The sequence below is a fragment of the Oncorhynchus kisutch genome, linkage group LG15 (genome assembly GCF_002021735.2).
Source record: "Oncorhynchus kisutch isolate 150728-3 linkage group LG15, Okis_V2, whole genome shotgun sequence".
In the NCBI taxonomy this organism is placed as follows: domain Eukaryota; kingdom Metazoa; phylum Chordata; class Actinopteri; order Salmoniformes; family Salmonidae; genus Oncorhynchus; species Oncorhynchus kisutch.
Window position 1 is genome coordinate 67,100,147 of NC_034188.2, and position 12,559 is coordinate 67,112,705.

At 41.5% G+C, this 12,559-nt stretch overlaps 1 protein-coding gene across 16 annotated transcripts in view; it reads right to left on the bottom strand.

Annotated features, from left to right (window-relative positions):
• ncam1b (neural cell adhesion molecule 1b) overlaps window positions 1–7,684 on the bottom strand; it is a 106,583-nt gene extending 98,899 nt beyond the window's left edge. For 10 of the 16 annotated variants that reach the window (XM_031790883.1, XM_031790882.1, XM_031790878.1 and 7 more), the window contains exon 1: window positions 7,398–7,667. In XM_031790883.1, coding sequence (XP_031646743.1) covers window positions 7,398–7,449 — 52 coding nt within the window. In that variant the 5' untranslated portion in view covers window positions 7,450–7,667. Of the gene's footprint in view, window positions 1–7,397 lie in introns of all 16 variants that reach the window. The other 6 variants (XM_031790886.1, XM_031790888.1, XM_031790885.1 and 3 more) reach the window with 3 other exon arrangements.
• Window positions 7,685–12,559: the final 4,875 nt, after the last annotated feature.

Genomic DNA, 12,559 nt, shown 5'->3' on the forward strand with positions numbered 1-12,559 from the left:
AACGTTAGCTTTGGGCAACAGGGTTAAGTTGCTGACTAGCTATTTATTTTCATGAACTGAAGTGAGTACTTTGTGAGTACTTACTCATGAAGATTCCTAAATCATTGCTAAGTATAATGAAAATGACTGCAGGTTCCACTGGTCATTGTTTTCAGGCTGGTTGTGTTGGTGCTAGCTAGGTACCAAGCTAAAACTAGCTACCCTAGAAGTTGCGGTCAAACAAATGATGCTTTATTACCAATGCGGTATTGTATACACATCATTCGTGGCCGGTGTTTGCTTGTTTGCAGACTTTTTTGTACAGCTTTGACAGTGCTACTGTATCTTTTTTGACACGCAAAGACACAAATGGCGTACCATAGTATGTATGTCGTGAAGCTAATAGCAGTGACGCTATTACTGTGTAACTCCGGTAGGGCAGCATCTGAAAAATAGCTCACTTGGTAGTGTGTACCGGTGCTCGACCAGTCGGCGAAAGCCAACATCACCCACGACAGAGAACGGTTGATTGTCAAGGGCAATGAATTCCATTATCTTGGCTTTAACGGATTTCACCTTTGAGTTGTCTCGCTGAAACGTTCTTACTCTTTCAAATGACTGCTTGACTTGTTGACTGCTCGATCCACACAGCAGACATTGTGGCCTAGTTTAGGAATGCTGTGTTGCACATATAGAGCAAAATTTTACGTCGGCTTTGACATCGGTTTTGCACATCGGGGCGTTAAACTAGACATCGGCCGATACCAATGTTGGCATTTTTAGCTAATATTGGCCATTTCTGATATGTTCACCGATATATCTAAACTTGATGCCCTCAATCTCACACAAATAATCAATGAACCTACCAGGTACCTCCCCAAAACCTTAAACACGGGCACCCTCATAGATATCATCCTAACCAACTTCCCCTCTAAATACACCTCTGCTGTCTTCAACCAAGATCTCAGCGATCACTGCCTCATTGCCTGCATCCGTAATGGGTCAGCGGTCAAACGACCTCCACTCATCACTGTAAAACGCTCCCTGAAACACTTCTGCGAGCAGGCCTTTCTAATCGACCTGGCCGGGGTATCCTGGAAGGATATTGATCTCATCCCGTCAGTAGAGGATGCCTGGATATTTTTTTTAAATGCCTTCCTAACCATCTTAAATAAACATGCCCCATTTAAGAAATTTAGAACCAGGAACAGATATAGCCCTTGGTTCTCCCCAGACCTGACTGCCCTTAACCAACACAAAAACATCCTATGGCGTTCTGCATTAGCATCGAACAGCCCCCGTGATATGCAGCTGTTCAGGGAAGCTAGAAATCATTATACACAGGCAGTTAGAAAAGCCAAGGCTAGCTTTTTCAAGCAGAAATTTGCTTCCTGCAACACTAACTCAAAAAAGTTCTGGGACACTGTAAAGTCCATGGAGAATAAGAACACCTCCTCCCAGCTGCCCACTGCACTGAAGATAGGAAACACTGTCACCACTGATAAATCCACCATAATTGAGAATTTCAATAAGCATTTTTCTACGGCTGGCCATGCTTTCCACCTGGCTACTCCTACCCCGGACAACAGCACTGCACCCCCAACAGCAACTCGCCCAATCCTTCCCCATTTCTCCTTCTCCCAAATCCATTCAGCTGATGTTCTGAAAGAGCTGCAAAATCTGGACCCCTACAAATCAGCCGGGCTAGACAATCTGGACCCTTTCTTCCTAAAATTATCTGCCGAAATTGTTGCCACCCCTATTACTAGCCTGTTCAACCTCTCTTTCGTGTCGTCTGAGATTCCCAAAGATTGGAAAGCAGCTGCGGTCATCCCCCTCTTCAAAGGGGGGGACACTCTTGACCCAAACTGCTACAGACCTATATCTATCCTACCGTGCCTTTCTAAGGTCTTCGAAAGCCAAGTCAACAAACAGATTACCGGCCATTTCGAATCTCACCATACCTTCTCTGCTATGCAATCCGGTTTCAGAGCTGGTCATGGGTGCACCTCAGCCACGCTCAAGGTCCTAAACGATATCTTAACCGCCATCGATAAGAAACATTACTGTGCAGCCGTATTCATTGATCTGGCCAAGGCTTTCGACTCTGTCAATCACCATATCCTCATCGGCAGACTCGACAGCCTTGGTTTCTCAAATGATTGCCTCGCCTGGTTCACCAACTACTTCTCTGATAGAGTTCAGTGTGTCAAATCGGAGGGTCTGCTGTCCGGACCTCTGGCAGTCTCTATGGGGGTGCCACAGGGTTCAATTCTTGGACCGACTCTCTTCTCTGTATACATCAATGAGGTCGCTCTTGCTGCTGGTGAGTCCCTGATCCACCTCTACGCAGACGACACCATTCTGTATACTTCCGGCCCTTCTTTGGACACTGTGTTAACAACCCTCCAGGCAAGCTTCAATGCCATACAACTCTCCTTCCGTGGCCTCCAATTGCTCTTAAATACAAGTCAAACTAAATGCATGCTCTTCAACCGATCGCTACCTGCACCTACCCGCCTGTCCAACATCACTACTCTGGACGGCTCTGACTTAGAATACGTGGACAACTACAAATACTTAGGTGTCTGGTTAGACTGTAAACTCTCCTTCCAGACCCATATCAAACATCTCCAATCCAAAGTTAAATCTAGAATTGGCTTCCTATTTCGCAACAAAGCATCCTTCACTCATGCTGCCAAACATACCCTTGTAAAACTGACCATCCTACCAATCCTCGACTTTGGCGATGTCATTTACAAAATAGCCTCCAATACCCTACTCAACAAATTGGATGCAGTCTATCACAGTGCAATCCGTTTTATCACCAAAGCCCCATATACTACCCACCATTGCGACCTGTACGCTCTCGTTGGCTGGCCCTCGCTTCATACTCGTCGCCAAACCCACTGGCTCCATGTCATCTACAAGACCCTGCTAGGTAAAGTCCCCCCTTATCTCAGCTCGCTGGTCACCATAGCATCTCCCACCTGTAGCACACGCTCCAGCAGGTATATCTCTCTAGTCACCCCCAAAACCAATTCTTTCTTTGGCCGCCTCTCCTTCCAGTTCTCTGCTGCCAATGACTGGAACGAACTACAAAAATCTCTGAAACTGGAAACACTTATCTCCCTCACTAGCTTTAAGCACCAACTGTCAGAGCAGCTCACAGATTACTGCACCTGTACATAGCCCACCTATAATTTAGCCCAAACAACTACCTCTTTCCCAACTGTATTTAATTTTAATTTATTTAATTATTTTGCTCCTTTGCACCCCATTATTTTTTATTTCTACTTTGCACATTCTTCCATTGCAAAACTACCATTCCAGTATTTTACTTGCTATATTGTATTTACTTTGCCATCATGGCCTTTTTTGCCTTTACCTCCCTTCTCACCTCACATTGTATATAGACTTGTTTATACTGCATTATTGACTGTATGTTTGTTTTTACTCCATGTGTAACTCTGTGTCGTTTTATCTGTCGAACTGCTTTGCTTTATCTTGGCCAGGTCGCAATTGTAAATGAGAACTTGTTCTCAACTTGCCTACCTGGTTAAATAAAGGTAAAATAAAAAAATAAAATAAAAATATCGTGCATCCCTACCTGTAACCACATGGAATTAACCCTGTAACCATGCATAATTCATCGTTCAAAAATCCAATTAAAGCTAATTCCAACGTTTATGAGATTAGATTGATATAAAACCATCGACAGGTGTGGAAAAGCGTCAAAAGGCCTACTTTTTTAAGATACAGTAAAGTTAACAGCATTTGAGGATATTCTAGCCAAAATGTATATTCAAATGGCGGATATGTTGAGAGGAACAACAGCATTGCTTGTTGACATGATAAGCAAAGGTCTATTTCCAATTAGCATCTCCTTCTCGCACTACTATAGAATCTCAGGGGAGTAACACAGTGTTCTGCTCCTGGGAGGAATGCAGCATTATTAGCAGGCTCAGCCTCCATCCCAGCTAAATCTTGAGGACCGTAACTTGTCACCATATCAGGAGGTGACATCACAGAGATGAGTCACACACAGCGTGTACTGTTGAGTGAGCATTACCACTGAAACCTTCAGTAACGATCTAGTATGTTCACTAAGCATTTATTACACTTCTAGCTACATGTATATGACCATCATAAACATGATTTTATAGCCAAAGTGAGACACAAAGAGAGATGCAATCACAGATTCCCAAGATAAGAAGCCTATTTATCGATACATAGGCCTATGTTTTATTATAACACAAGACAATAGGGGCCATGTTTTGTAATTAAGTAGGGAAATACTTGGATTCCTGCACCTATGCACCACCAATAGATTGGGTAGGCTATAAAAACATACAAGGGTGTCTGTATACTAACTTGAACAGATTTTCACCCCACTGAATGAAGACCAGCATCCCTGAGTCGCCTCTTCTCTGATGACGTTGAGACTGGTGTTTTGCGGGTACTATTTAATGAGGCTGCCAGTTAAGGACTTGTAAGGCAAAAATAGACTACCAAGTTTCAGAAGAAAGTTCTTTGTTTCTGGCCATTTTGAGCCTGTAATCGAACCCACAAATGCTGATGCTCCAGATACTAAACTAGTCTAAAGGCCAGTTTTATTGCTTCTTTAATCAGAACAACAGTTTTCAAACATGGGATTTCTAATGATCAATTAGCCTTTTAAAATGATAAACTTGGATTAGCTAACTCAACGTGCCATTGTAACACAGGAGTGATGGTTGCTGATAATGGGCCTCTGTACGCCTATGTAGTTATTCCATTTAAAAATCTGCCGTTTCCAGCTACAATAGTCATTTACAACCGTAACAATGTCTACACTGTATTTCTGATCAATTTGATGTTATTTTAATGGACAAAAAATATGCTTTTCATTCAAATACAAGGACAATTCTAATTGACCCCAAACTTTTGAACGGTAGTGTACAGTATGTGTGTCTTTCTGAGGGGGTGTGTTAAAAGCTGAAGTCAAATTTCTGTTGGACCTTGTGTGCGTGCAATTGACCTATTAAGTGATCTTAATCATAATCTTAGGGGCTTTGCTTTGTTGAGAATGAGAAGCCTTGCTGGATTCATAGCTCAGTAACATCGAAAGAGTTATCTCTGCTTGACCATCATGAGTGATATCAACCCATTGAAGTACAATTTTTTTCTTCACAATCTAGACTGAACAAAAATATAAAACGTAACATGTAAAGTATCGTATATAGACTTGTTTATACTGTATTATTGACTGTATGTTTGTTTTACTCCATGTGTACCTCTGTGTCGTTGTATGTGTCGAACTGCTTTGCTTTATCTTGGCCAGGTCGCAATTGTAAATGAGAACTTGTTCTCAACTTGCCTACCTGGTTAAATAAAGGTTAAATAAAAATAAATAAATAAATAAAGTGGCACCATGTTTCATGAGCTGAAATAAAAGATCCCAGAAATGTTCCATTCGCACAAAAATATTATTTCTCTCAAATGCTTGCATCCCTGTTAGTGAGCATTTCTCCTTTGCCAAGATAATCCCATCCACCTGATAGGTGTGGCATATCAAGAAGCTAATTAAACAGCATGATCATTACACAGGTGCACCTTGAGCTGGGCACAATAGATGGCCACTCTAAACTGTGCTATTTTGTCACAAAACACAATGTCACAGATGTCTCAAGTTGAGGTAGCGTGCAATGTCCACTAGAGCTGTTTCCTTTTAATTGAATGTTCATTTCTCTAACATAAGCTGCCTCCAACATCATTTCACATCCGGCTTCTTCACCTGGGGGATCGTCTGAGGCCAGCCACCCAGACAGCTGATGAAACCGTGGCTTTGCACAACCGAAGAATTTCTGTACAAACTGTCAGAAACCGTCTCAGGGATGCTCATCTGCAGATGGCGTTGTGTTGTGCGCGCTGTTTGCCTCATGGTGACGGTAGGGTTATGGTATAGGCAGGCATAAGCTACGGACAACTAACACAATTGCATTTTATTGATGGCAATTTAAATGCACAGAGATACCATGACAAAATCCTGAGGCCCATTGTTGTACCATTCATCTGCCACCATCACCTCATGTTTCAACATGATAATGCAATGCCCCATCCATGTCGCAAGGATAAGTACACAATTCCTGGAAGATGAAAATGTCCCAGTTCTTCCATGGCCTGCATACTCACCAGACATGTCACCCATTGAGCATGTTTAGAATGCTCTTGATTGAGGTGTAGGACAGTGTGTTCCAGTTCCCGCCAATATCCAGCAACTTCGCACAGCCATTGAAGGGGAGTGGTACAACATTCCACAGGCCACAGGTAACAGCCTGATCAACTCTATGCGAACTAGATGTGTCTGGCTGCATGAGGCAAATGGTTGTCACACCAGATACTGACTGGTTTTCTGATCCATGCCCCTACCTTAAGGTATTTGTGACCAACAGATGCATAACTGTATTCCAAGTCATGTGAAATCGATATATTACGGCCTAATTACTTATTTTAAATGGACTGATTTCCTTATATGAACTGTAAATCTTTGAAATTGTTGTTAAAACTGCTGATAGGGCTGGACCACACCGGTGTGGATCTGGACCATAGGTTAAATGGATGCTGATAAAATGTTAGCGAGTGAAAGTAGCCACACTTGTGACAGTAGCTTAATCTCAATTTCACACAATCCTTCAAGGATGGCAAAATTTCAATTTGCGTGCAGTCGCTCTCCCGCCTACGGACGGATACTAGGCTCGAGGACCAGAGTCATGCTGATGTTTGGGAGAGAAGACCAGGAGGAGAGTTACTGAGTAGCAACATATGCATTGATGTACGCACGTAAGCAGTGTCTTAAACGCTATCCATCCAATAGACACATCCATACTGTATTCTATATCAATGCAATTACCAGTGATATGACGATAAAAGATAAACCCTAATGTAATGAGATTAACTTCAACCTATCACACGTGCATGCCAAATTGTTTTAGCAGAATGTAAATGCCTTGCTGGAAGGAGCAATGCTGATGGGTTGCTAGTTAGCTAACAGTTGTGAAAATTACACTTGTCCTAAGAATATGATAAAACAACCAGCTATATATCAAATAAAGTCATGCATTCTTAACTAAGAAAATGTTTCATCGTGTACACCATGGCAGAATATGTTAACAACATCCCTAACTGCGTGGCAGCAGCTAACCAGCCAATTCACATTAAAATAGCATCTCATTCAAAAACGTTGTATTGTACAATCTTCCTTCATCCATCCACCTGCTACTGCCGAGGGAGGGACATGTACTGTACACAGTCCTTCAATGGATGGGGATTGTCATGGACGCACAGTCCACCTTTTTCCTGATTCGAGTATTTTATCAAATACCTGGCCTGAATAGCAGCCATTAGGAAAAACAGTAACATTAGCTTAGCCATCTTACCTGTAGAGCCCACGAGAAGGAAGGCTAAAATGATATCTTTCGCGTGGATCATTGCAACTCCTTGATTAGACCACGCAAATGGCTTAATAAAGAATGTGGTCCCTGTAGTATGTGGTTGTTCTTGATGTTTTCAAAAACAATACATTCCCATATTGCTAGCTATTTATTTTTTTGTATGGCAAATTGGTAGTATTTCTAGTTTATTATCGATGTAGTAACGGCAGAAGACCTGCGCCAACACACTGTTCAACGAATGAGTGACAAAGCCACTGCCTCCATACACACATGAATTAATCCGCCCAATCTGAATCACAAGGATTTGCTGTAAAATAGTGCGCTATGCGCAGTAGTCCGTGGACCTTACATTTTTATTCAAAATAGGTCGAACATAAACTAAACGTCTATTCGAATCAGCATTCCATTATTCAACATTTTGACGTATTCAAAATATCCATTTCAAATCAAACTACAAAGCTGCGATATGATGCTAACAGAGGGAAGATCTAGACTGACACTTTCTGAGTTCATGCACTTTATTTCTTGTATATTTGTGTGCAGGTGTAGGCTACTGCTGCTGAGCAGACAAGGAGGATTGTCACACGTTCTCCAACAGCTACTGTTGATTTCGGGAACGACTGCTGTATTAAAATAAAACATCTGTAAAAGCCTAAACATAGCAGGCATACATACAGCAGCTGAAGTTCAAGCAGATCAGATGGTTAGATAGACATATCTTATCTCCATCTGTGAAGTCAAAGTCTTTCTCTTTGTCATCTCTGACAGAAAACAGAATAGATCTCTGACAGAAAACAGAATACATCTCTGACAGAAAACAGAATACATCTCTGACAGAAAACAGAATACATCTCTGACAGAAAACAGAATACATCTCTGACAGAAAACAGAATACATCTCTGACAGAAAACAGAATACATCTCTGACAGAAAACAGAATACATCTCTGACAGAAAACAGAATACATCTCTGACAGAAAACAGAATACATCTCTGACAGAAAACAGAATACATCTCTGACAGAAAACAGAATACATCTCTGACAGAAAACAGAATACATCTCTTATTCCACCTCAAAATTCATATTTCTAGACAATGCACCAGTAATACATATGAAAAAGAAAGTCAATCAATCAAATGTATTAATAAAGCCCCTTTTACATCAGCAGATGTCACAAAGTGCTATAATTCAACTTGCTCCGTGTATTGTTGTCAAATCGAATTGATTAATTGATACGCTAGTGAAAGGTTTGGTCACGCCATCATCATGAACCTTGTTATCACTATGTATCACAGGAAGAACAGGTATAATTGAAGGATAAGATTCCCTGTGATCTCAGAGCTGCGATATCGGCACATGTATCAGTTAGCAGGAGTTAGCGATGGTGTTGTCAGACAGTGGAGTCATTGTCCTGGGAGTCGTCCTGCGGGGCATAGAGGGCCCCTTTGTACAGGCCTGATATTAATCTGGTGAGGCAGAGAACTGGAGGAGACTGCTTGTGTCTCACATACACACACACACACACACTGACGTGCATGCACACACAAACACAAACGCAATTCTCCTAAGTCTTTAAAGGAAATGAGAAGCTGGTATCACTGCAACTGGCTTGTTATTACCATCAAATTAGAGATGTCGTATCTAGCTCAAGGAGTTATATATGTTTATGTCATTAGAGGTTATACTATGTATTTTCATGTTAAAGTGTCTAATGTTCCATTATTAAAGTGGCTAGTGATTACAAGTCTATGTATATAGGGTAGCAGCTTTTAAGCTGCAGGGTTACGTAACCGGGTGGAAGCTACCTACTGATAACCCTTACCAGAGCTATCACCCCAGTCGTTACACTACATAGTTGGCCAGTGTTTCACTGGTCAGCCATAATGATGCCAAACATGTCATCACCTTTGCTACTATCTAGCATGTTTGGGGTTGTTGTGTAAAGAACAGTTCAGATATTCTGTGAATGCTTTACATCTTACCAGAGCTATTGTATCCGTTGGTAAGATGACGTCTTAGAAGACAGAGCATGGGTTTGTCTTTATGGATGCTGTGTGAAAGGGTCAGTGCCAGGGCCCGTATTCATAAAGCGCCGTAAGTATGAGTGCTAATCTAGGATCAGTTGGCCTTTTGGATCATGATGAATAAGATTACATGGACAGGGGAGACCTGATCCTAGATCAGCACTCTTACATTTGAATACAGGCTGTAGATAGACCTCTATGGAACCAATCTGCTCTATCCTACATTTATAATGAATGTTGCCCAAAATACTTGCACACAAGCTTGGCTCCCATGACACAGTTAATGCAGAGGTTAAAAGCATGCATTACAGTTCGATCCAGAACTGGTGAAGTAGCTTGGATATTATTTTGAGAGTTTACTGATAACCCTATGGTACTTCGATGTGAAATCATCAACTGGTGTGGTCTGCCCTGCGCATGTTTTCATTACATGAAATCTATATGGGAAACATTTAACAAATCTGGCAAAACAGAGAGATGATTAAGTTGATCTTTCAGTGCCTAGATTACCTGTTCTCTTAGCAGCTTTGAGCATCTCATGTTTTTATGAGCTTCTTTGTATTAGTTTATTTTCTGGTACTGTGTTAATATGCCCATAGCATAATGCAATGAATGAGACCTCATCACGCCCATGGTCCCGACATCCTATGGCCTTCTCCAAATACAGTGCCCTACTTTGTAAGCTACACCAAACAGTAGACTGCCGCTATGATTGTCATTGTTGTTTGTTATATCTTAATATAATATCTTAATATCTTAAAGCAATGTAGCTAGCTACCTATGAGACATCTGAAGGCAATTCAACTGAAACTATATCCCCCTTCATCCACTCTCTTGTTTGTGTCTGAATTCTGTGTTTCAGCCTAATTAAAACTCGTAAAAATATGACAGGCCTTGCACAGGAAGAATCAGAGGACAGAGGCACCGAGGAACTACTATTGAGCCAGCATCTCACTCGACTCAACAGAACTTAGATATCATTTTGAGTAGCTGCTACCATCTAGTGGTAGTATAATGCCACACAAGTTGTTGCAGAAAATAAACATATCGAGAATCTCGGATTCTATGGAAGTCCAGAGATGACATATAAACAAAACGATACCCTTGTAATGTCGAGATCATGACCCATTTATCTCATGATCACTACATAACAAAAGTTGTCATCCGCCATTCATTTGTTCAGCCTAATGGTTGTAGCGTTGTCTGGCAACCCTGTTTCCAAGGCTGTGTGCCACCACCAAGACCACAGCCAATCACATGCAAGGCACATCGCAGCTATTGTGAGCTAGCTAGGTAGTCTTGTTGGCTAGTTAGCTAGCAAGCTAGCTTGAAATCTATACTGGTTGTTTGCATAACTGATATGTGTCACTTTGTATTTTGTGGATAATATTTGCATTCACAGTGGGTGAGCTCCATTTCTGACAGGATGATCAGATTACATTTCAGCCTTCAATTTCAGGATGCTTGCAGGCTGTTTCGTAGGTAAGGCTCCTTGCAGGCAGATTAGCTGTCAGAGTGCTTTATTGGCAGATGTGTATATGATCCAGGGGGTAAACTCTATTCCTGGAAGGCTGATCAAATTCAATAGCAGCCTCAAAAAGCTGATGTCAGGATGCTGCCTTTTAGGCTGTTTCATAGGTAAAGCTCCTTGCAGTAGGCAGCATCCTGATTTATCCACCTCTGAGGCTGCTATTGAGTCTGATCCATCTGCCAGGAATAGATCACACCCTCTCTTGATCATATACATAATGCACTGAGTCCCAATCTGCATGCAAGGAGCTTTACATATGAAACATCCTACAAGGCAGCATGGTGAATTATCAGCCTCTGAGGCTGCTATTGAATCTGATCTGCCTGTCAGGAATGGAGCTCACCCACTGTAAATTATACACATATCAGTGAAGCAAGCAAACAGCCAGAATAGATAACAAGACTATATAACGAACTAGCTAGCTCGCTCACTCACAAGATTTACCAAGTTAGCTGAGTTGTTGCTTGCATGCGATTGGAAGTGGTCTTGGGGGTGGCACACAGCCTGGGAGACTGGTTTGCCCGTCAGGCAGTGTCAGGGGTTAAATGCCCCACAAGAGCTTAGCTGTCCCATGAACACTTAGCTCAAGGTAGGGGACATTTAGCTTGCTAACATTCTAACTTATAAACTGATAAATACAAATGAATGCCTAATGTTAACATGAAATGTACCATCCCTTAGTGTAGCAATCAATAAAACGTATGTGCTAATCTACCGTGGTCTCAGCTGCCTCAGCCATACTGTCGATCTATCATCAGTACATCCAATAAAGTTTATATTGTGAGCTCGACAAAACAACTTTTGTCATGTTATGTAGTGACCGTGAGATAAATAATTAGTGATCTCGACATAACAAGGGAATTGTTTTGTTATGTCCTCTCTGGGCTTCCATAGGATTCAGCAGGGATCTACAATGTTCCTGCAATGCTGCCTTGATGTCTTTTGGGGGCAGCAGCTGTCTACACTTTCATTATAGAAAACGGATAGGTTTCAATGATAAATACAAGGTACATTTAGGGCAGTCCTGAGACAGAGACATCCATAGACAAATATACTGTAGACCCACCCACTGTAACAGCCCTGCTGTCTTGAAAGATAGTGGTTCCATGTACTTTCTCCATTACCATGCATTAAATCTTTACTCTTTCTTTCATGTTGTCTGATCTCATCTCTGGTTCTACACTTTACCCCTGGATCTGAAAAATCCCAACAACATGAACATCCACTTCTGTCTGACACCCACACACACACACGTGAGAGAGAGTGAGAGACAAAATGGCACTCTAAATAAGAGAGACTAAAAAGCTTACCTTCTGATAATGCATTCTATTTTCCATTTAATAAATGACACACTCTGTTTGAAACAACCTTGCAATCTTATCGTGCTTTACCAAAAAATAATTACTTTGGAGTGACAAATGAATGAGCGAGAGAGACTGTGCTACTGAATTAACTGGCAGCATTGATTTGGCCTGAAAACAAAACAATAAAACGCATGACACCATCATAGGGTCCATAAATTAAAAAGCTAATGAAAATGTGCATTGTTTTCATCCAATTACTAATCAGTGGAATATGAAGAGACATAACTGC